The following is a 19747-nucleotide window of genomic DNA, read 5'->3' on the forward strand; positions in this document are numbered from 1 at the left end:
TCTCTCAAAATAAATAAATAAATAAATAAACAAACAAACATTTAAAAAAATAAAGAGGTTTTCAAAATGAAGTTTCAATTTGTGGATGATTTCCTATTAGCGCTTTTGATAACACCCCCATGATTATTATGGGATGTGGCTTATTATGATGACTGAAACTGGAGGGAATTGGGAATGATATTGCAAGATTTACAGACATTGAACCTATAAGTGGCAGATACGTATTAAGTATATCTTACATGTAAGTTACACTCACCAGAGTGTTATCACCAGGAACACAAGTCTTGGCCTGTCTACATCTCCCAGCCTCTGTCCAGTTAGTTTGGGGCCATATGACTGAGTTCTGGCCAATGAGATATGAGTAGAAACGATATAGGCCATGTCTAGGCCCTGCCCCCCTAGAGACATCTCATATGATCATTCAGCAAACTTTCCTCCCTGGCCACTTTAAACGTTGGAGGCAGGATGCTCCAAATGGCATACCTACAAGAGGGAGAAAGGCTCACCACCACCCTGAACACCGTAAGAGTGAGACAAACTTTATGGAGACTTTGGATTTTGTCTGTTACAGCAGCTAGAGTGAATTACTCTAATACATACTAGTAACTATTATGGGAAGTGGTTTGTTTTGGTGATGGGAAATGGCTTAGACTGTCTAAACGTTTGCAGGAATCTGCTTCCTGAACTGGGTCCTTGTGACAGCACACTGCCCTTCCTGCCTATGTTACCTTTAGGTCAAGGTAGTTTCCCAGATCCTGCAGACCCCGCTTGCCTTGGGGTCATGAAGATCTGGGGGCGCAGGGGAGAGGCTTAGCTCTAGTACACCATGTATACTACTGTGCAACGTACATGCCCTTCAAAAATGTGTGTTTCTAATACCATCATTCCTTTCCATGGGTTTCTATTTCCCACCAATAACGTTAAACCACATGGCAAAAAAAATCACAAGACCAGCTGCTATGGTATTAATGATCCTCCGTGTGCTGGCACCATGTGAATTTTCCCAGCATGGTCTCCTTCAGGGAGTCTCAGCTGAGATCAATGGCATTGCTTAAACATCCCTCTTTTCTTTCTTTCCCCTGCTATTCGTTTTGGTTTCTTATCTCCATTTATCTCAGTACTACTAATTCCTAAACCTCCCACACACTCCTACAGCCAGGCAGAAATAGTTTCTCCTTTCAGTGAACACTTGTATCTCTACCTCTCTGAAGACACCTTCCTGCCACCTTCAGGTGGATGCTATACTTTTGAGTTTATGGCAGCCCTTCCTCCTGGACCATGAGCTTCTGGAGAGAAGGGAAAATATATTTATTTGGCTTACTGTCGAATATTTCATAGCACACAGTGGACTGCCTACTACTGAACAAATGAATGAATAAATGAAAATCTCCTTTGCAAAGCTATGAATTCTCTCAGCTGAAAAAATTATGAAACAGCATCTATAGAAATAGGAGGCAGCTTAAAAAAGAACCAGCATATGAAATATTATAGCTCTGAATATGCTAAAAACATTTTATTTACTCATAGTATCAGAATGGTGGAAGGATTTTATCCTTATTTCCCTCTGGTCTGGCTCTTGCTTTTTCTTGCTCTTTTTTAAATCAGAGATCCATAGACATTGCTTTTCTATGGGAGTGAAATAAAGGACGGAGAGTTGGGATGGGCAAAAATATAGAACTGTCTTTCTTTATCTAAAGCAATTACCAGGAGGATAAACAGCTTTCTTCTTAATACAGCAATTCCATAAATAACAGTAGAATTCTTGATGCCCCAGCAGTAAGGAGTCTGCAGGGCAGTACCAATGATGTATAATGCTGGCTGGGAGAAACTATTGTTTACAAGCTAATTATCGTATAACAAGTTGGCTTTACTTAGCTATTTGAGAGGTTCAAACAGCAGATTTAGAAAGATATAAAGTGAGTAACAGCATGTACATTGTTTTGAAATCTCTGATTAAAAACAATAGGTTGAGAGAATTGAAAAAAAACAAGTTAGAAAAAAACAGTTTATTAAGTAATATCATATAAATAACTTGTTACAAAAATTGATTTGCAAAAGGCATATTTACTCTTTGTGAGAAATCACTTTTTAAATTGCATTCTTTTCAAATGTATACGTCTAAGAAAACAAAGGAAAATAAAAGAAGCCATTTCAAGGAGCGTGTTTTTGCCATTTGACTACAACAAAAGGCGCGGCCACACTGAGCTGTAAGGTCATTGTCTTACCTCTCCTTCCAACACAGGAAACTTTCTCATGTAAACTGTGAAGTTATGAAAATATCCCCAGCTAGAAATGTGGATGAAAGCTGAGCAGGGGTTGTTTCCATCAGGTGTTCTCAGTGCCAGGGACCAATGATACTGAGAAAAGCCATCGACTGAGCATCCCAGCCAGCAAATCTTCAAGGGTGGCATCAGCTTCAATTTATACTTGGGAGTATTTTTAATTAAAAACAATCAATACCAAAAAGCTTTTATTTTCTGGATTTAAAATCACAAATCACAGTAGGAGAATGCCAAATCGCCTTAGCTTGGTACTACTGAGGACGCACGTAGTATTTATTATAAGGCCTATTCTTAGGCAGTTTACTTTCAAAGCAATGAAAATAATCACAAACAGAACAATACGGTGGTTTTGAAGCGTTCCTATGTTTCTTTCGAGCAGACAAGTTGGTTTGCTACACAGCATTCGCCCTGAATGTCTAGTAGTTCTATACATTTGATCCTTAATAAACACTAAACTAATAGATCATAGAAAACTAAAAGCTTATAGAAGGTGCCTCTAGACATATTTACATAAATAACACTGTCTCGCAAGAAAGACCAAGATCTCATTATAGCGGAATGCTTTTTCCACAACGCTGGGTCCATGCCTCATTTGTCAGATTAACCCCATTTGAAGAGAAATTTGAGTTTGTGGTCCATGGGTTTAAAAAAAAATGGAATTAAGCAACTTGTAAAAGCTCTTTTGAAATTAATCTAATAACCCAGTGGCTCTCAGGCTAAGTGCCTCGGTCCTGTCTGAAATACAGTGGGTAATAGGCTTTGTTTCCATTTGACCTCCTTTTGGCACTTTCATCTATCGGACTAACATTCCCCCCAAATTAAAAAATGAAAATGCATCATAAATAAGGTATTACAAAATGCGGAGTAGATTAAAGATTGTCTCAGTAATGCTTAAATTAAATTGACGATGCAGAGACCATAAACTTCTGGCTTTAAAAATGAGCTATTTCTTTATTAACTTTTAACAAGTGTGCGAGTCAATGTATTTCCTTTATAAGAGGGTATTCCTCTGCACACTGAATACGGTCAGGGTCTGATATTTTTTAGTAGAGAGAATTACCCCTTTAGAAAACTATTCCATAAAGATGCCAAAGGGAGATTAAAAATGCTGCAAACCTAATAGTCACTGAACTTTTAAGGAGACCATTCTGTAATTCTGTATTCTCTGGAAAAGAAAGCTGTTTGTTAGACTTGAGAAAATAGTTCATCTTCCTGAAGATCCATGTACTAAGTCTTAATCTTTCTCCTCTTATAACCTGATAAAGGAGGCTGGGTTTTAGTGTTAAATATAAATGCTTGGCTGTGTCAAGCATTGGCCCTGTCACAATTCAAAAAAAAGACTTCATCTAGACAAAAACATAAAGAATAAAATTACTCTAAAATGATCCTTTTTAGAGGATACCTTTCAAAATAGTGGGGAATCATGACTTTCTAGAGCGTTCTTCCAAAGTAATTATATTGCTTCAAAACTAGAGAATAGGGTAAGATAATTTATTCGGTGGTTTGGTTCCTAGGGAAAATTAATTTAGGTGTGTCTGATTTAAATATTTAGTTGGGCCCAAGAATCAACTCTGTTCTTCCCTTTCATCTATATACTTTTGTGGTCCTCAAGTTTATAGAATTGAGGAATTCTTAACTCATAGTTTATATATTATTATCTTCAGTGAAATACTGATTTCAAGGCAAAGCATTTGATGTAAGGTTCGCTTAGCAAATCAGGACATCTAATATTGACGTACTTAAAAATGAAAGTAATGGAAACATTCTAAAGTTAACTTGGATTCACAAAATTTGGATGCTTCCAATATAGAGATTCAACTTTTAAGAAATTTTTGTACAACTTTTTGGAGCTGAAAATGAACACTAAGCCAATTTTTTTTTAATGAGTTAAAATTGAATCACCAGGTTTTATTCCATTTGAAAATGGAGTCAATTTGTATCTGAAACTCCTTTTATGCAACTGAACTATAAGGCTAAAAAGCTCTGTAAAAAAACGTTTATTCACTGTGCCTAGAATCCCTCACTTATGATTCCATGGAACCATCTCTTCCCCCATTTGATTTCATTTTTTATTTTGGGACAAATGTTTAGGCCTTTCAGCAGAAAGTGGCCATGAAGTGATGGGGTTGTAAACTTACGCACAGCAGCTTAACATTTTAAAAATTCCAGCTTATTTTAGGGAACATCTTAGTGGTTTGAAGAAACTCTTCCCTTTGAATGGAGGGGAAAAATTTTTCAGAAGGGCCTCAATGTCCTTGAAGCAATCCATAAAAGTCATCTGCTTATAATGAATGAATTGTAGTTTCTCAGTGACCAAAGCAAATATTAAATTTTACCTCTTCCCATTTTCCTGCCATCTTTCTTGTCACTAACATCTACTATCAGGAAAGAGACTTTCTGAAAACTGAGCTGAAAACTATTTTTTTTTTCCTCCAGTAATTATTTATGTTCACTGGGATCCTTGACCCGGTATCCTGGTGGGAAGGAAGAGAGACACACACAGAATGATGGAAGTATGGCTCTCATTATTTCCATGACATCAGAGAGTATTAATTTTCAGAGAACACTTACAGGACCCTAGTACTAAAATATTCAGCTCTAGTCTTAAATTATCCAATTTCTTAGAGAGTCACTTCATCATCAGGTTTTATGGCAAGAGATTAAGCAGTTATTTCAATATTTAGTCATATTCACTTGTTCTTGGTTCACTGTACCGTCTTCAAGGTGGGATAATATACCTGCCAATTACATCTCAAACATTCCACTACAGAGCTACTTACTTTCACTTATGAGGAGAGAATAAACCTTACCGTTAAACATTGGAAGTTGCTAGCGTCAACCCTCAGACATTCCAATTAACCCAAAAGTTCAAAAGGAAGACTTCTGATGATAACTTTCTTTTTTACAGGACTATCTTTCTTGATACAATTTATTACATGACATGAAACATAAGGACAGAGAGCTCTTTAATTTTACAGTAAGTCATGTGATTAAGGTGGTATTCTATTGCTATGAATAACTAGTTCTTACTAATTAACTTTACTAAGCTATCTTTTTCAACACTTAACTGTGACTATGATATTCATTACAGTGAAACCCTCCCATAGTATTTTGTTTGCATTCCTCTGTGTGTGTGTGTGTGTGTGTGTGTGAAGAACTAGCAAAAGAAAACCCTGAAAACATGAAATACTTGTTAGTATACAGGGAAGTCCATTACAAAATAGGAAGCCATTCAGGAAACACAAGGAATAATATGGTTAAAAAACTTTTCACTCTAATTGGGTAACCCAAAAGACTACATTTCTCTTATTTTAAGGGTGCCGTCTTTACTTCCTGGGTAACACGCTTATTTAAAACTTAACTAAACAACAGTGTGTTCCAAATAGAAAGTATGTGCTAATATGACAGTATCTCCAAATGGAAATGACATTAAGATTATCTGTAGAAAATTAACATTAATTGAAAATAAATCCCTAAGACTAATAATTGAAGTCAGCATATTCTTAAGTACATAATATATATAGATATATAGATATATAGATATATACAGAGCCTGGGTTTTTTTTTCTTTTCTAAGTTTTTGAAACAACAATGTTTTCATTACAGTACTTTGGAATTTTCTGATGACTGCACAATGTAAGATTCTAATGATACAAATCATTAGAACAGCCATATGAAATAAATGATTTGAACCTGCCAAAAGGATTAGTTCAGTTCAGTTGGGTCCTCTGGATAATAACTATGATGCTAATTGCATAATTAGAGAAATAATAGATTGGATGGATTGTACATTACTTTTCTGTTGTAGTTTGAGACCATTACTTTATCATTGGTTCAAAGACAAGGATGGCAGGGTTGCCATAGCAACGAAGTTAAAAACAATGGAAAAATATTAATGCTTTTGAATGTCAACTATCATTTTAATACCATCTTAAACACTCTCGTTGAAGGGAATCAAATTTTTCCCTTCGTAAGCGTCTTCCAAACATGTAATGTGTAGTTTTTCACTGTGATCTCAACAATATATCTATATCACATCATATAAATATATAGATGTTTCCAGATGTGAAGGACAAGTTATCAGGTTCAAGTGTGGCTGGCTCTCATTTCCCCATTAAACTCTGAGGGCAGGATTTGAGTTTTTCTAATCTACCTTTACTAATGTAACTTAATTGTGTACGAAGCATCAAGAATATGAATTGTACTTCACACGGCTACTTTCAAGTATATTAGAATAATACTGACAACAACTACAGACAAGGAGTTAAAATTTGTCTCAGAAAAGTTTCTTTGAGAATTTGAAACAATTAGACGTACTTGTGATTAGTTTACTGATACTGATGGTCGAAGTAATTTTAAGTGATCTGTAGTACATTTGGTGGCCCGAGCTTTAAATATGCTAAATATTTCCTTTGTTGACATCATTAGCTATTTTCCCTTTCTCTTTATACGGTGCAAGGGCAAACTTTTGTGTGTTTAATATATAAAAAAAATATGAGTTAGTGGCCAGGAATGAGATATCATTATGTTTTGTTTGTTGTTTTTTAATATTACCATTTGATTTGTTTCTAGTCCTAAAGAGGACCCAGAATCTTAAAACATTGGTGGATTTGATGCTTTGAATAGTCACTGGTGCCAGAAAAAGTTCTTGAAGAACACATAGGACAGGCAGATGCCATTTTAAATACTTTGGGACACACCCATAAAACACACCCAATATACACAGTCCATCATCTCCTTGCGAGCGGATATACCAGGACCAACCTCACAGTTGTTCCTCCCTCATTTCTTCCCACTAAAACTATATTTTTATCGTTAAAGCACAGTCCCTCATCTCATTAGCGTGTGAAATGTACAGCCAGAGCAGTCAGCTGACCTGAGTCAATGGAGTGTGGTAGGGAGGCCGGGCCAGTGACACTGAACGTGTTCCCAACCCGCCCTAGCAGAGCAAGGGAAAATACCACTCCTGGTTCTCTCTTCCAGCACGGGGCCTGGGGGGCTGACCGACATGGATAACTGGATGCGCTAAAAAATAAACCTTTGCCTCTTGGAAGCTCATAAAAGTGTACTAGAAAAAAGTCCCTCGCGCTGGGTCCCCCCGGACTGCAGCCGTCGACGTCGGGAACGGGCACCACCGAGAAGCCTTCGCGGAGCAGTGGACACGGAGGCGGGCGTCGCCACTGCAGGTCCTTGGGCGGCGGACTGCGAGGTGACAAAGGCAACGCATTAGGAGTCTTTGTCACTGTCCACGCCTCCGTACATGTCTGCCAGCTTTTTGAACCGCGGGCCCCAGTCGCTCAGGTAGTCGTAGTCTTGGTCTCCATCCGTGGTCACCGAGTCCAGCGAGCTCAGCGACTCGGCCACCGAGCCGGTGCCCTCGTAGGCGTAGGTGGCCAAGGAGTCGTAGGGCGGCGCGGTGGGGTCCGTGTCGTTCTCCTTCAACCTTTGGTTAATGAAATCCCGGACGTCGGTGTTGTCTCGAGCGGCTGGAGTCCGTCGGGGCAGAAAAAGGGCCTCGGGCACGATGTCCCTGCGTAATTTGCTGTCCTCGATGGCTTCGGGGTTCCTCAGGGTGCCGATATCAAAGGCCTGGGTGTCCTCCTCTCCGCCACCCTCGTCGTTGTAACTGACAATGTTGTCTCTGATGTCCTCTTTGGAAATGATCAAAGGTTCTTTTTTCCGCTGCCGCCTCAAAGCTGCGAACAGCACCACCGTCACTGGAAGCAGAGACAAAGCAGAAGGGAAGGGGAAGTTAATTTGCCGCCCAATTAATGTCAGCAAGCAGCGCTGCGCTCCAACGTGAAGTTTCAAAACTTCTCCGGGAAACTGCAGACTCAACTTTTATTCCTTGAAGGTTGCGCTTGCCTCCACGCGTGATCAAACCGGGGACCCCCCAAAAGCGGAGGAGAATATTTGAAAGAAAGTTACAATTTAAGTAGAGGATAAAACACCTTCATATTTTTGTCAGTAGTTCCCTTTCGCTTTGAAACGGGGATCTAGTCTGAAGGTAAGGAAAAAATAAAATAATAATAATAATAAAAAGAAAAAGCTCAAACACAGCGAGAGCGCAGCAATCAGAGTGCAAATTATGCTGAACACCTGAAATGCTCTGAAACTGCTTATAAGCACAAGGCTGGCACCTTCGGGATGTGTTGAAGGGTTTGCATAACTACACGTCTAAAATAACTTTTGCACTCTGCCTTCTTCTTCTTCTTCTTTCTTTTTTTTTTTTTTCCTCAGAGAAGCGTAAAATTGGTTTAAAACCCAAAGTAGACATGTGAATGTCTGCATACCTTTCTACATATAAGAAATATTATTACAGATAATACCTGGAGAGACCCAGATACAATTCAGAAAGCCATTCTGGACTTCAACACCAGCCGGTTTGAAAGGGGGCGGGTGATAAGACACACACCAGCTTATTTCTGTTTGAGCTAAATAAAATAAACACATTTAAGAGGGAACTTAAAAAAAAAATCTTTCAAATTTAGTATTCTGTTAAGTGTGATGCCTGGAATGTTTGTCCTTTTGATTTTTCCTCTGAACTCCAATTAGAGGCAAAGCAAGAATTGTGTTTAAATAACTCCTGATGTTTCTTCGCAGTTGGCTACCTGTAGACAGACACATCTCCAAATGGACATATGGGTGGGAAAATAAAAACACAGCGACAGCTTAGAGAGAAAGCAGCCATCCAGGGCAGAAACTGCATTGTGAAACTGGGTTTGTCCAGGGCTGTTTACTGCAAGAAGTACTAGTAATGTGTTTTTATTTTCTCATCCATAACATGGTCCAGATTTTATGAGTCACAAAAATTGAATTACTGTAGTAAGAATTACAGAATAATGGCTTTTGGTGGATATGGATACCTACACACAGAATGATGGATACATGCATTCGCATGTCTCTATATATTAAAATTTCAGGTGTTAATAGCATTAATAATAATTGGTTATCCACTGAGAGCGTTCTATGTGCCAAACACTGTGCTAAGTGCTTTACATACTGAATCTCATTTGATCATCACAGCAGCCCTACAAAGTAAGTACCATCATTATAACCCCATTTTACACAGAGGAAGTTGAGGTTTAGAGATGTCACATGTACAAACAATTGAAATCCAGGTCAAACTAAAAAGCCAACACTCTTATTAATCACCATGCGTTAAAGCGTGCTTTGATTATAGACTTTTTCTGAAGGATATCCAGTGTTGCCATTTTCAAGCGTGCGATTGTGTAACTGTATACATTGTCGTTTGCTGCCAGACAGCGTCCTCCTGCCTCATTCATCCCAGCCATTCAGGGCGTTTTACTAACTATTTATGTAGTGCCTACTTTGTGCCAGCTATAGTTCTAGACACTATCAATGAAAAACATTGATCAAGAGCCCCGTCCTAATGAGGTGGGCAGAGGTGGCTGTGGTGGTGGATGGAGATCTTGAAAAACAAATAATGTGTCTAATAAATAAGGAAATCATTAGAAGGTGATATGTGCAGTGGAAACAAAAAGTTGATCAGAGAAAGGAGGATGAGGAGCACTTCTGTGTATGATTGAGGGGCCGTGTGTTTAAGAGGAGTGACATTTGAGCAAAGATCTGGGGAATTAATTATCTGAGGAGCTGTCGGGTGAGGGGGACAGAGCTGGAAGAAAGGCTGGGGTGCAAAGGTGCCTAGAGTATTTGAGAAACAGCCTGGAGACGCTATGGCTGCACCTGAGGGGGCCCAGGAGAGGAGAGGAGGAGGGCACGGCCTGTCACGTGGAGCCTGGAGGCTTCTGTATATCTTCACTTTACCCTGAGGTGCGGGAGGGTGGAAAATTGCAGGGCATGCTCATAGTCTACGCTTTTTTCCGGATTCCCGTGTGACCAATGACAAGGGTTTGCAAAACAAAGGACTGTAACTGAGGATGGCCTCTGGGGTTAGAGAATAGAATCAAGACAACTGTCTTGGAAAGAATTAAGCCTGTATGTACAATGGTTTGTGCCACCATTTAAGGCAAGATAGCAGGCATTTATCACTTCCTAATTCTTCCCCGGCTTAGGTTATCTGTATCTTTTATTTTAGTCCTATGCACACCCAGAAGTGCGATTGCCTGGAAGAGAGAGGGCACATTTGGTGAATCAGAGGCATTCATTCACTGCCTAATTCTCCTACAGCTACGACTGCCTGTACTTTTCTTCTTAGCCCAATGTACATCTGAACAGAAATTTTGGAAAGGAGATCTTTCTCAAAGCTAACTTTTATAAACTGAAGATGTGAGTTCTAAGCATGTGGAGCAAAAAAAATACATTCTGAGAAAGTAATAGCTTTCTTCCCAGTGACTGACCTCTTCCCTTTTCTCAATCCCCTGAGGCCAGAGGATAGTGGTGAGATTTTGAGTGGGGAATGCTTGGACCAACCTGTGTTCAAATCCCATCATAAACCTAGAAGGTAGCAAGGCACTTGAAATCAGCCTGCCTAGGCTCACTTAAATGATTTCACCTTTTTAAGTGTGTTTCCTTCTGTAAAAGAGAGGCACTAACACAGTGGCCAGTGCTGTCATCAGGAATGAGTTAATAAATGTAACAGTTGTGCAGACTGTAAAGCACCACAGAGACACGAGATGTAGTAGTTGTTTTCAGTGTCGTTTTATTTTTTTATTTTTATTTTTTATGTTTATTTATTTTTGAGAGAGAGTGAGAGAGAGCAAGAGCACAGGAGAAGTACAGAGAGAGAGAGAGAGACAGACAGACAGACAGAGGATCCGAAGCAGGCTCTGTGCTGACAGCAGAGAGCCCGATGTGGGGCTTGAACTCACGAACCATGAGATCGTGACCTGAGCTGAAGTAGGAAGCTTAGCCGACTGAGCCACCCAGGTGCCCCTGTTGTTTTATTTTTGTAAATAAAATAAGAGATGCCACATGATCCACTTTATTGACTGTAGGTTTCCTCCTCTATCATTGTGGCTTCCCTTCTCTTACAAAACCTGAGGTTTGTTTCCACCTTCTTCAATGGTCTCGTTTTCAGTTCGGGCTCTTTCAGCCTGGAAATTACCTTACATTCTGTGAGCTCACAGAGAAAGTAGAGAGCAATGTGGAAGCCCTGAAGCTCAGGGGGAGAAGACCGGCGTTTTGTACTTTGTCCCACCACCTGTTAGCTGTGTGAGTCGGCTACATGACTGCACATCTTAGAGCCTCAGTACTCTAATTTGAGATGCAGATAAATACATACCAGATGGTTCTGAGGGTTAAATGAGAAAAACAGTTGTGAAGCCTCTTGCCCAGTGTATAGCCCATGGTGTTAGCCTAGGAAGGGTTAAATCCCATTTATTTCCTATCTTATTGGGTACAGAATTCCAAAGAGAATAGACCAGCTGTAGGAAGCACTGAAACAAGTTAGGAGTAATGAGGAGACAGTGAATTCTTTGGAGAAGGAAATGAAAAGGGAGAATAGAGGGAGTAGGTGAGGAAAAAAGTGGGGAGGAGAAAATGGGTAGATGATGAAGGTAAGGAGAAATCACTTCTATGAGATGAGAGTCAGCTCTCTTTCTACAGACCACAAAATGTCCATGGAATTCTCCCTGAGTACAGCCCTGCCAATTCAGCCCTTCTAAAAATAACTTTTTTTAATCAAAAAGAATATTCATATCCTTCTCTTCCAAAACAACTGTTATAGACTCACACCATTAGAAACACTGATTTGTCTTTGCATACTGTCAGCTTTTATTTATCCTCATATCTTAAAATACTTCCCCCAAATCTTCGTTGACAAAGAGAATCACAGCTCTGTAGTTAAGTTTCAAGACTTCTGTTATAATTAGCAAAATGATACGAAATGTGAAGTTCTTGAGCAGGGATCCCTAGGCATTCTCTTCTTGGAAAAATGTAGGTCTTTACTCTTTCTTCTTTCCTTCTCTCAAAGTCACCAAATTGTCAGGGTTTTTTTTGAAAAAGTACCCCCCCCTCCCCCCCCTGCAATCCAGGTTGACACTTCTTCCCTTTCTTCCCTTTGTGTAGGGGAGCTTGCTTTGATTTTTGGAAGGACTGAGTTAACTAACATTTGATTTCTTAGTTCACAACAGGCAACGGTCTGTAAAGTGTTTTGAGCTCAACCTGTGAGCTTAATTCATTTGTTGGGGATGAAACTTTCATTTTGAATCATTGCTAAACCTTGATTTTCACCTTGATTGCATTCATTTCTTTCAGGTCCCAGATTTACTTCCTTGGTCATAGAAGTTATTTATTTTTGAGAGTCTGAGAAATAATAGACATTGTGTATGTGGCATTCGGGGAGCAATGCTAAGAAGGTAGTTATTTAAATGGGTAGATCAAAGCAAGTTGGCTGGGTTGAAGAAAATTTAATCACTTCTTTATTTCCCGTTTGAGAGAGAAAAAGTCATCACATTTCTCTTTCCACTTGCCCACTGATCTTTAAACTTTACCTTCATACAAAGGGCCATCATCAGACCCTCCATACTGGGTGACTCTTACTCTTTACATTTTAACAGTGTTTGCCAGGTTAGATATTAAACAACAAATGAAATGAAAAGGGCCTATTTATATAGTGCCCTCAAATCCTGCCTGGGATTCATTCCCAGTCTGACAGACAAGAGATTTCTTTGGTGAATGATTCCCTGAGTAGGTAAAGACATAGGCAAGTTTCATATCTGTTCATTCGCCAAAGCTATGTTTAAACAAAAACTAGTTCATGGTTGAACAACACAGATTCTCAGCATGTAACTCTACTCACCTAGAGCGGGCTGTATGCCTTAATGGGGGAGGCGGATAAATCTAGAGTGTCACAGTAACAGTGTGTGCCTCTCATGGGGAGATAGGATGCAGGGAGAAGCAGTTTACCTAGTAGGGTCACGATGCACAGAAGGATGGCAATGAGAGCCCCTGTGCTCAGTCCCGTGGGGTGGACGAGGGCCTCCGCATGGCAGGACTGCATGTTCCCATGGTGGTCACATGCACAGACCCGGACAGTTACTGTCCCAGTGCTGCTTTGGACTGGGTAGTCGTTGTCTGAAATGACCACAGGCAGGAGATAGGTGCTCATCTCGTGTCTATTATAGCCATTTTTCCGAGTTAAGATTCCTGCTGTGTTATCTGGAACCGGAAAGCAAAGTCAATGTTAACGTGCATACCACATCATGGATTGCAACAATTGTGATGACAGCAGATAGATAGAGATAAAGATATAAATATATAGACAGAGAAAGTAACTTGGGCTCCTTTACCTTTGTTGTCTTGAATGGTAAAGTTTGAGCCACTGGTTGCTTCAGGGGCCAAAGAGAATGAGAATTGGTGCCCACTATAAGGGTCGTCTTTGTCAATGGCTCGTAGGGTCTGAATCAACTAAAATCAAAACCATAAAGCTGCTATAAAGTTTTGGTAACTCAAAAGCATTCCTTACAGTGTTGCAGTAAATTGCTTGACTAAATGATTTCTGATTTTAATTTAAAAACGATAGTCTCTAGAAAATTTACAGTGAGTCCACTCTATGCAATGAAATGATGGGTTGGAAATAGAGCCCAAAATAACACTTTGTTTTGGGGCTATCCTGGGCACTGTATGTAGGATGTTTAATAGCAAGCCTGGTCTCCTCCCACTACATACCAGTGACACCCTCCTCTTTGTGACAATCAAAAAATGTCCCCTGGGGGCAAAATCACTTGGGTTGGCAAACACTGCCCTAGAGTGATACAAAACTATAAAATATCACAGCGATCTACCACAGCATTTCAACTAAAAAACTTTGGGCACTCTGTACAACAGCCTGTTTAGAAATGCAGTCTTGACATATACATAAACCATCAACTTGCATAAAAACTAAAAAGAAAGTTTGTACATAAAACTCAACTTCAACTTCCTGCCCTAACATGTATTTTAACAGTGTACCGCTGTTTCGACAAACTGTAACATAATTTTATACCATTGGTAGAAAAGACCTATTTCAGGTGGGGACAAATGTGTAAAACAGGAAAACATGCACGAATGTGTATTACTTGTACAGATGGGCAATATAAGTAAGTGGAACTATGAATTATAGGCAATTGTAAAATATGTCGTAGTTATTGCTTTCCTCTCTGTACACATGGTAATTAAAAGTATCTGCTCACCAATTAAGATTTTTCAAATAAAGCTGTGACTAATCTATTTTAATGAAAACTCAGGACTGATTTGAATCCACATCAGTCTTTGAGAATGATGAACTTCCAGTTCTTAAAAACTGCTTGTTCTCTTATGCAAGTTAAACATTCATTCTGTTCTTATTTATAGTATTAATTTTGTTAGCATTTACTTCATACTTAATTCAAACCTGGCCCTCAGCTCTGTGTATCGTCTGAGTTATTAGAAGATCTAAATTAATCTGACTAAATTAATTTACTTTCTGATGAAACTCACCTGATCTGCTTTTGCCTTTTCACAGACAAAGGTTTCATAGAATTCAGCAAATTCCGGGGCATTGTCATTGACATCTAGAACTTTAATATATAGAGGGACTCGGCTGCTTTGCTTTGGATTATCTGCAACATGCCAAAAAGAAGGGAATAGGCATTTATATGTCGATTGTCAACCCCTTTTAGACAACAGTCACTCACTCCTTTCTCATTCATACACCGATTCCCCAAGGCTGCTCTGAGTACCACAAGGCACTGTGTACCAGCTTAGTCACAAAAAAGAATTAGTCACAAAAGAGAATGCTTCTGGAGTTGGATACACCTGCTGGAAATACCTAGGAGATAAAGCTACTTGTGTTGATATAGGGCAACTGTATAGCAACCCCCAGAATAACACAAAAATAAAGAAAAACTTTATCCAGGAAAGGCAGTTGAGAGGCAGATTTTAAGGGAAGCCAAAGAAGCAGGGAGATGGGAAAACATTTGGACAAAAGAAAGAGCCAGGGGGCTGGGCGCGGGGGCGGGGGGGGGGGGGGGAATCAAGGAAACCAGAGGATGTTTTCATCTTAGTTTTTGTGCTGAATAAGAGCTAGCCATAGTGCTTGGCATTTTGCTATATTATTTAATCCTTACAACCTTTTCTGTAAATACAGTTTTTGCCCCTATTGTATAGATGAGGAAACTGATGCACAGATATGTTAGGTAATTTGTCCATCTTCACAGAGATAATGAGTGAGAAATGGAGCCTTGATTTAAACTTGGGTCTGTCTGACTCCAAGCCCAGACCATTCACCTAGGATAGTGAGAGAGCCGCACCATGTTTGACAACCAGGGACAAGTGAAGTATCTGGGGTAGTGTGGAAGACAGATTCCTGGTCTAAGAATCAGGAGTTAGAACCTCTGAACTCAGCCCTCTTCATTCACTTCACTTGTGTATCTGTTTGTTCGCTTCATAAATATTTAGTGACCATCTAATTTTTCATATGTGCCAGCCACTAGTTGGGGTGCTGGGACACATGGGGAACATCACAAAAATCCTGCATGCTAAGTTTTATTCTAATGGGGGCAGACAAACTGTGAAATGGTACATGCTATGGAGAAATTAAACAGGGAAAGGGATTGGAGAGAGATGGAGGTGATACTTTGCATGGGATAACCACTCAGTCTCATCTCATGAGATGCCATTTGTACAGAGACACAAATAAAAAGAATTAAGCTACATGAATATTTCCAGCTCTCCAGAGGGAGGGAACAGTAAATGCCAAGGCCCTGGAATGGGAGTGGGCTGGTTTCACATAAGCTCTGGGCTTCTGTTGCATCAAAGATAGTTAAGAAGTTTAGACAATAAGATTCTTAAGTTCCTTTGCATCTAAAATGTTTCCCACATTAGTCTTCCAAAGTTAGAATTGCCAAAGATGAAGTCTTAAAAGGTCTTTATCACTAGTAAGTACTTTCAAATATATCACAGAAACATTAAATCTTAAAAAAAAATTAGGCACAAAGCTTAAAATATGCATGAAATGACTACGTCAGTAAAAAATAAAATTTCATGATGTTATAAAAAGTGGTCCTTTTCAGTGCAAAAAATAATTTTGTAATTTTAAAGCTTTAAGTATGCTCTGCCATTGGTATCTGCATTAGTCCCTCCACATAAATTCTGAAGAGCGTATTCCTACCTAACAAATTTTTAATTAAGAGTTCTTAACATTATCACAAGGCAATGCTTCATTTTGCCCATATTGGTTATTTATTATTCTATTCAATATCCTTCAGCCATTTCAAATCTCATGAGTTACGTTGACAAAGAAAACTACTGTAATATACCACTAGACATGGAATATTTCACACTAGATACCCAACTGAGCTAAAAATGTTTGAACTTTTAAAATCAAAAACAAAAACTAAAAAATGAGCTATAATTTAGAAGCCTATTTTTAAACATTTAAATGTTATTTTAAAAATACTTTTTCCTTCATGTACTTAGGCCTACACATTGTGTTTACATTACACAATTTTCACTGTGTATAATCATTTTATTTGAAGCATTCATTTGGCATTATTTTTCTTTGCCTTTAATTTCATGGTGACTTCCATAAAATTCACTCTAAATATTTTATTGATTACTTGGTGGTTTGGATTGCTCACTTTGGTGTACAATGGAAAAGCTAAAATTTATATCTCTTACTTCTGTAATGATTTTGAAATAGAAATTCTGTAGAAAGCCAGGAGATAGATATCTGAGATATTTCTAAGTAATGCCTACAGTTTTTAATATACTTGATTCTCCTCCCCACCAATCCTAACCATGAGTTCATTTTTTCAGCTGCTTCTGTAGTGTTCTGATTTATAAAGCTTTTTGGAATTGAATCCCATATGTACCAATTCAACCTCATCTGAGAGGTACATTCTCATGTTATTATTTCTGAACTACATAACATCCACAGTTGCCTCTGCATTTGTGAATGAATGAGCACATGCCTAGAAGAAACATCACTACAAATCATTACAGGGCTCTTTCCCTCAATAGGTATCGAATAGGATATCAGTACATGGTGACTAATTTCAGCGTTGCTTCACCAGCCCTTGCTGGGACACTCACTCCATCAATTGGGGACAGTTGCTCTGTGAGGTTAGACTTACTGATCTCTGTTGCTATTACTGTAATGTTGTGCCACAGCAATGTTTCTCGGTCAAGAAGTTTCGACGTAAAAATTGAACCATTTCCAGAATCAATGTTGAATATTCTGTCCATATCTGTGTGTCGATCAACAGAATACCTAAAAATGAGGAGCAGAATTTAGAATGGTTTTCTTTTCTTTTCTTTTTATCGAATGATAGTTGACACACACTGTTACATTAGTTTCAGGTATACAACATAATGATTTGGCAAGTCTATATGTTATGCTGTGCTCACCACAAGTGTACCATCTGTCCCCATACAATGCTAGAAAGGTCCTTGTTGTATTTGTTATTCTCACACCCTGCAACTATTCCAAGAATGTCTGTTACATGAATTTTTTCTACCTTGTAGCACATATCTGAATATCTATAACTTAATATTAAGTAAAACATTCTGGAAAATTAATTCTTTACAATTGAGATCCTAATGTAAACCCATTAGACAAGTTGCATGAGTTTGAAAATCAACAATGAAGTTTCTTTATATGTAATTTGTATCTAGTTTGTATATTAATACATTTTAACTCTAATCTTAGAACTTTAATGTATATGTGTGTGTTCATGTACATAAGTAGGGCTATTTGTCTAGTTTTCTATTATCCATTTTATTTTAAAATCATTATGTTGAAAGAAGCAAAAAATGGCTAGTGTGGCTGCAGTTAGTGAGGTAGGAAAGGGAGAAAGATGAAATTGGGGAGAGAATCAGAGGCTGGACTGCAGAAGAATGGGCTGGCCACGGCAAGGATTTGGGATTTGTCCTAAGAACAATGTGAATATACCAGTCGATTTTAATCCAAATCATGTTTAATAAAGATTGCTGGTTGAATTGAGGAGAATGGTTGGCTGGTGCTGTCCCAGCTGGTACAAGAGAAGAACAGGATTTGGGGAAGATCATAAGTTCCAGTTTTGATATTGAAGCTGAGATGCCCAAGGAAAGTTTGGGAAGCAAAAGAGCTAGATTGACAACTTAGACTTCCTGTTCAATTGTCTAGGAAGAGAAGGTCCAGTGAAGGGAGAAAAATATTAAGGACAGAATCACTTAAAAGATGATGGAAGGGGGCACTCGGGTGGCTCAGTCGGTTATGCGTCTGACTTCAGTTCAGGTCATGATCTCACAGTTTGTGGGTTCGAGCCCCGCATCCGGCTCTGTGCTGACAGCTCAGAGCCTGGAGCCTGCTTTGGATTCTGTGTCTTCCTCCCTCTCTCCCCCTTCCCCACTCATGCTCTGTCTCTCTCTCTCAAAAATAAATAAACATAAAAAAAAAAAAGATGATGGGAGAATGAAGACTCACAGTGCCCAGAACAGTGCCCAGAACAGTCCCAGAGCCGAGTAAGAACTTGATAACTATTTAAGGAGTTAAGAGAATTCAATGAAAACCAAGAGGTATCTTAGAAATTAAAGGACAGGGCGCCTGGGTGGCGCAGTCGGTTAAGCGTCCGACTTCAGCCAGGTCACGATCTCGCGGTCCGGGAGTTGGAGCCCCGCGTCAGGCTCTGGGCTGATGGCTCAGAGCCTGGAGCCTGTTTCCGATTCTGTGTCTCCCTCTGCCCCTCCCCGTTCATGCTCTGTCTCTCTCTGTCCCAAAAATAAATAAACGTTGAAAAAAAAAATTAAAAAAAAAAGAAATTAAAGGACAGAGTTTTCTCAACACTGAAATTGACGGAAGACTAGTAAATTTTGAGAAATGTTATCTTCTTTATAAATTTATTACTAGTTTTGGGAATAGCTATATATGGGGAAATATGTATGTACTCTGTTTTATGTATGGGATATTAAAGAGAAAACTCAGAAGAGAGTTTATATGTTAAGGTCATTAGGGGAAAGAATTGCCCATTTCAGCTAGATTCTGAATGTTGGCTCAGTAGAAATACAATTAAGTAAATGACCTAGCTACTCATACACATGTAGAATTATTATGAATGCTCCAAGAAAAATAAACTCTTGTTACTAACTTGTAGTTTCTATTTCAATTGATTATTTTGCTTTAATATAGAACTGGTGAATTATCTTAATAAAATATATTTTTGTCATCTATTAGGGGTCTAAATAAAGTAGATATTTGATTATTGTAGGCTATTTAAACCTGATATTAAAGAGAATTAATGAAGTTCAAAAAAGCTATATACCTTTCTATATCTCTATCTCTATCTCTATCTCTATATCTGTATCTCAGGCCACCTCAGAATTTTAATGTTAGTTTATATAAACCTAATATTTTATTATTAAGTGTTCATCTCTTACAGATGAAACAGCTCTTATTTTTGCAATTTGTGTCATGAATCAATGTTTATTAAGAATTTAGGCAACAGCATTGAACTTGATCAACTGCCTTCATTTTTAATTTGAGAATGACAAATATTTATAGCACATAATTAATTTCCCAAAAAGGAAATTTCAGTATTCATAGA

General features: G+C 38.7%; 1 protein-coding gene across 3 annotated transcripts in view; it reads right to left on the reverse strand.

Annotated features, from left to right (window-relative positions):
- Window positions 1-1670: 1670 nt before the first annotated feature.
- Window positions 1671-19747, reverse strand: part of CDH6 (cadherin 6) — a 129282-nt gene continuing 111205 nt past the window's right edge. For 2 of the 3 annotated variants that reach the window (XM_043600689.1, XM_043600698.1), the window contains exons 8-12: window positions 17300-17436; window positions 14664-14785; window positions 13496-13613; window positions 13113-13364; window positions 1671-7999 (exon numbers count right to left, since the gene is read on the reverse strand). In XM_043600689.1, the coding sequence (XP_043456624.1) occupies window positions 7509-7999; window positions 13113-13364; window positions 13496-13613; window positions 14664-14785; window positions 17300-17436 (1120 nt within the window). In that variant the 3' untranslated portion in view covers window positions 1671-7508. Of the gene's footprint in view, window positions 8000-12598; window positions 13365-13495; window positions 13614-14663; window positions 14786-17299; window positions 17437-19747 lie in introns of those variants that run through there. The other variant, XM_043600708.1, reaches the window with a different exon arrangement.

Source organism: Prionailurus bengalensis, chromosome A1 (assembly GCF_016509475.1).
Source record: "Prionailurus bengalensis isolate Pbe53 chromosome A1, Fcat_Pben_1.1_paternal_pri, whole genome shotgun sequence".
Classification (NCBI taxonomy): Eukaryota; Metazoa; Chordata; class Mammalia; order Carnivora; family Felidae; genus Prionailurus; species Prionailurus bengalensis.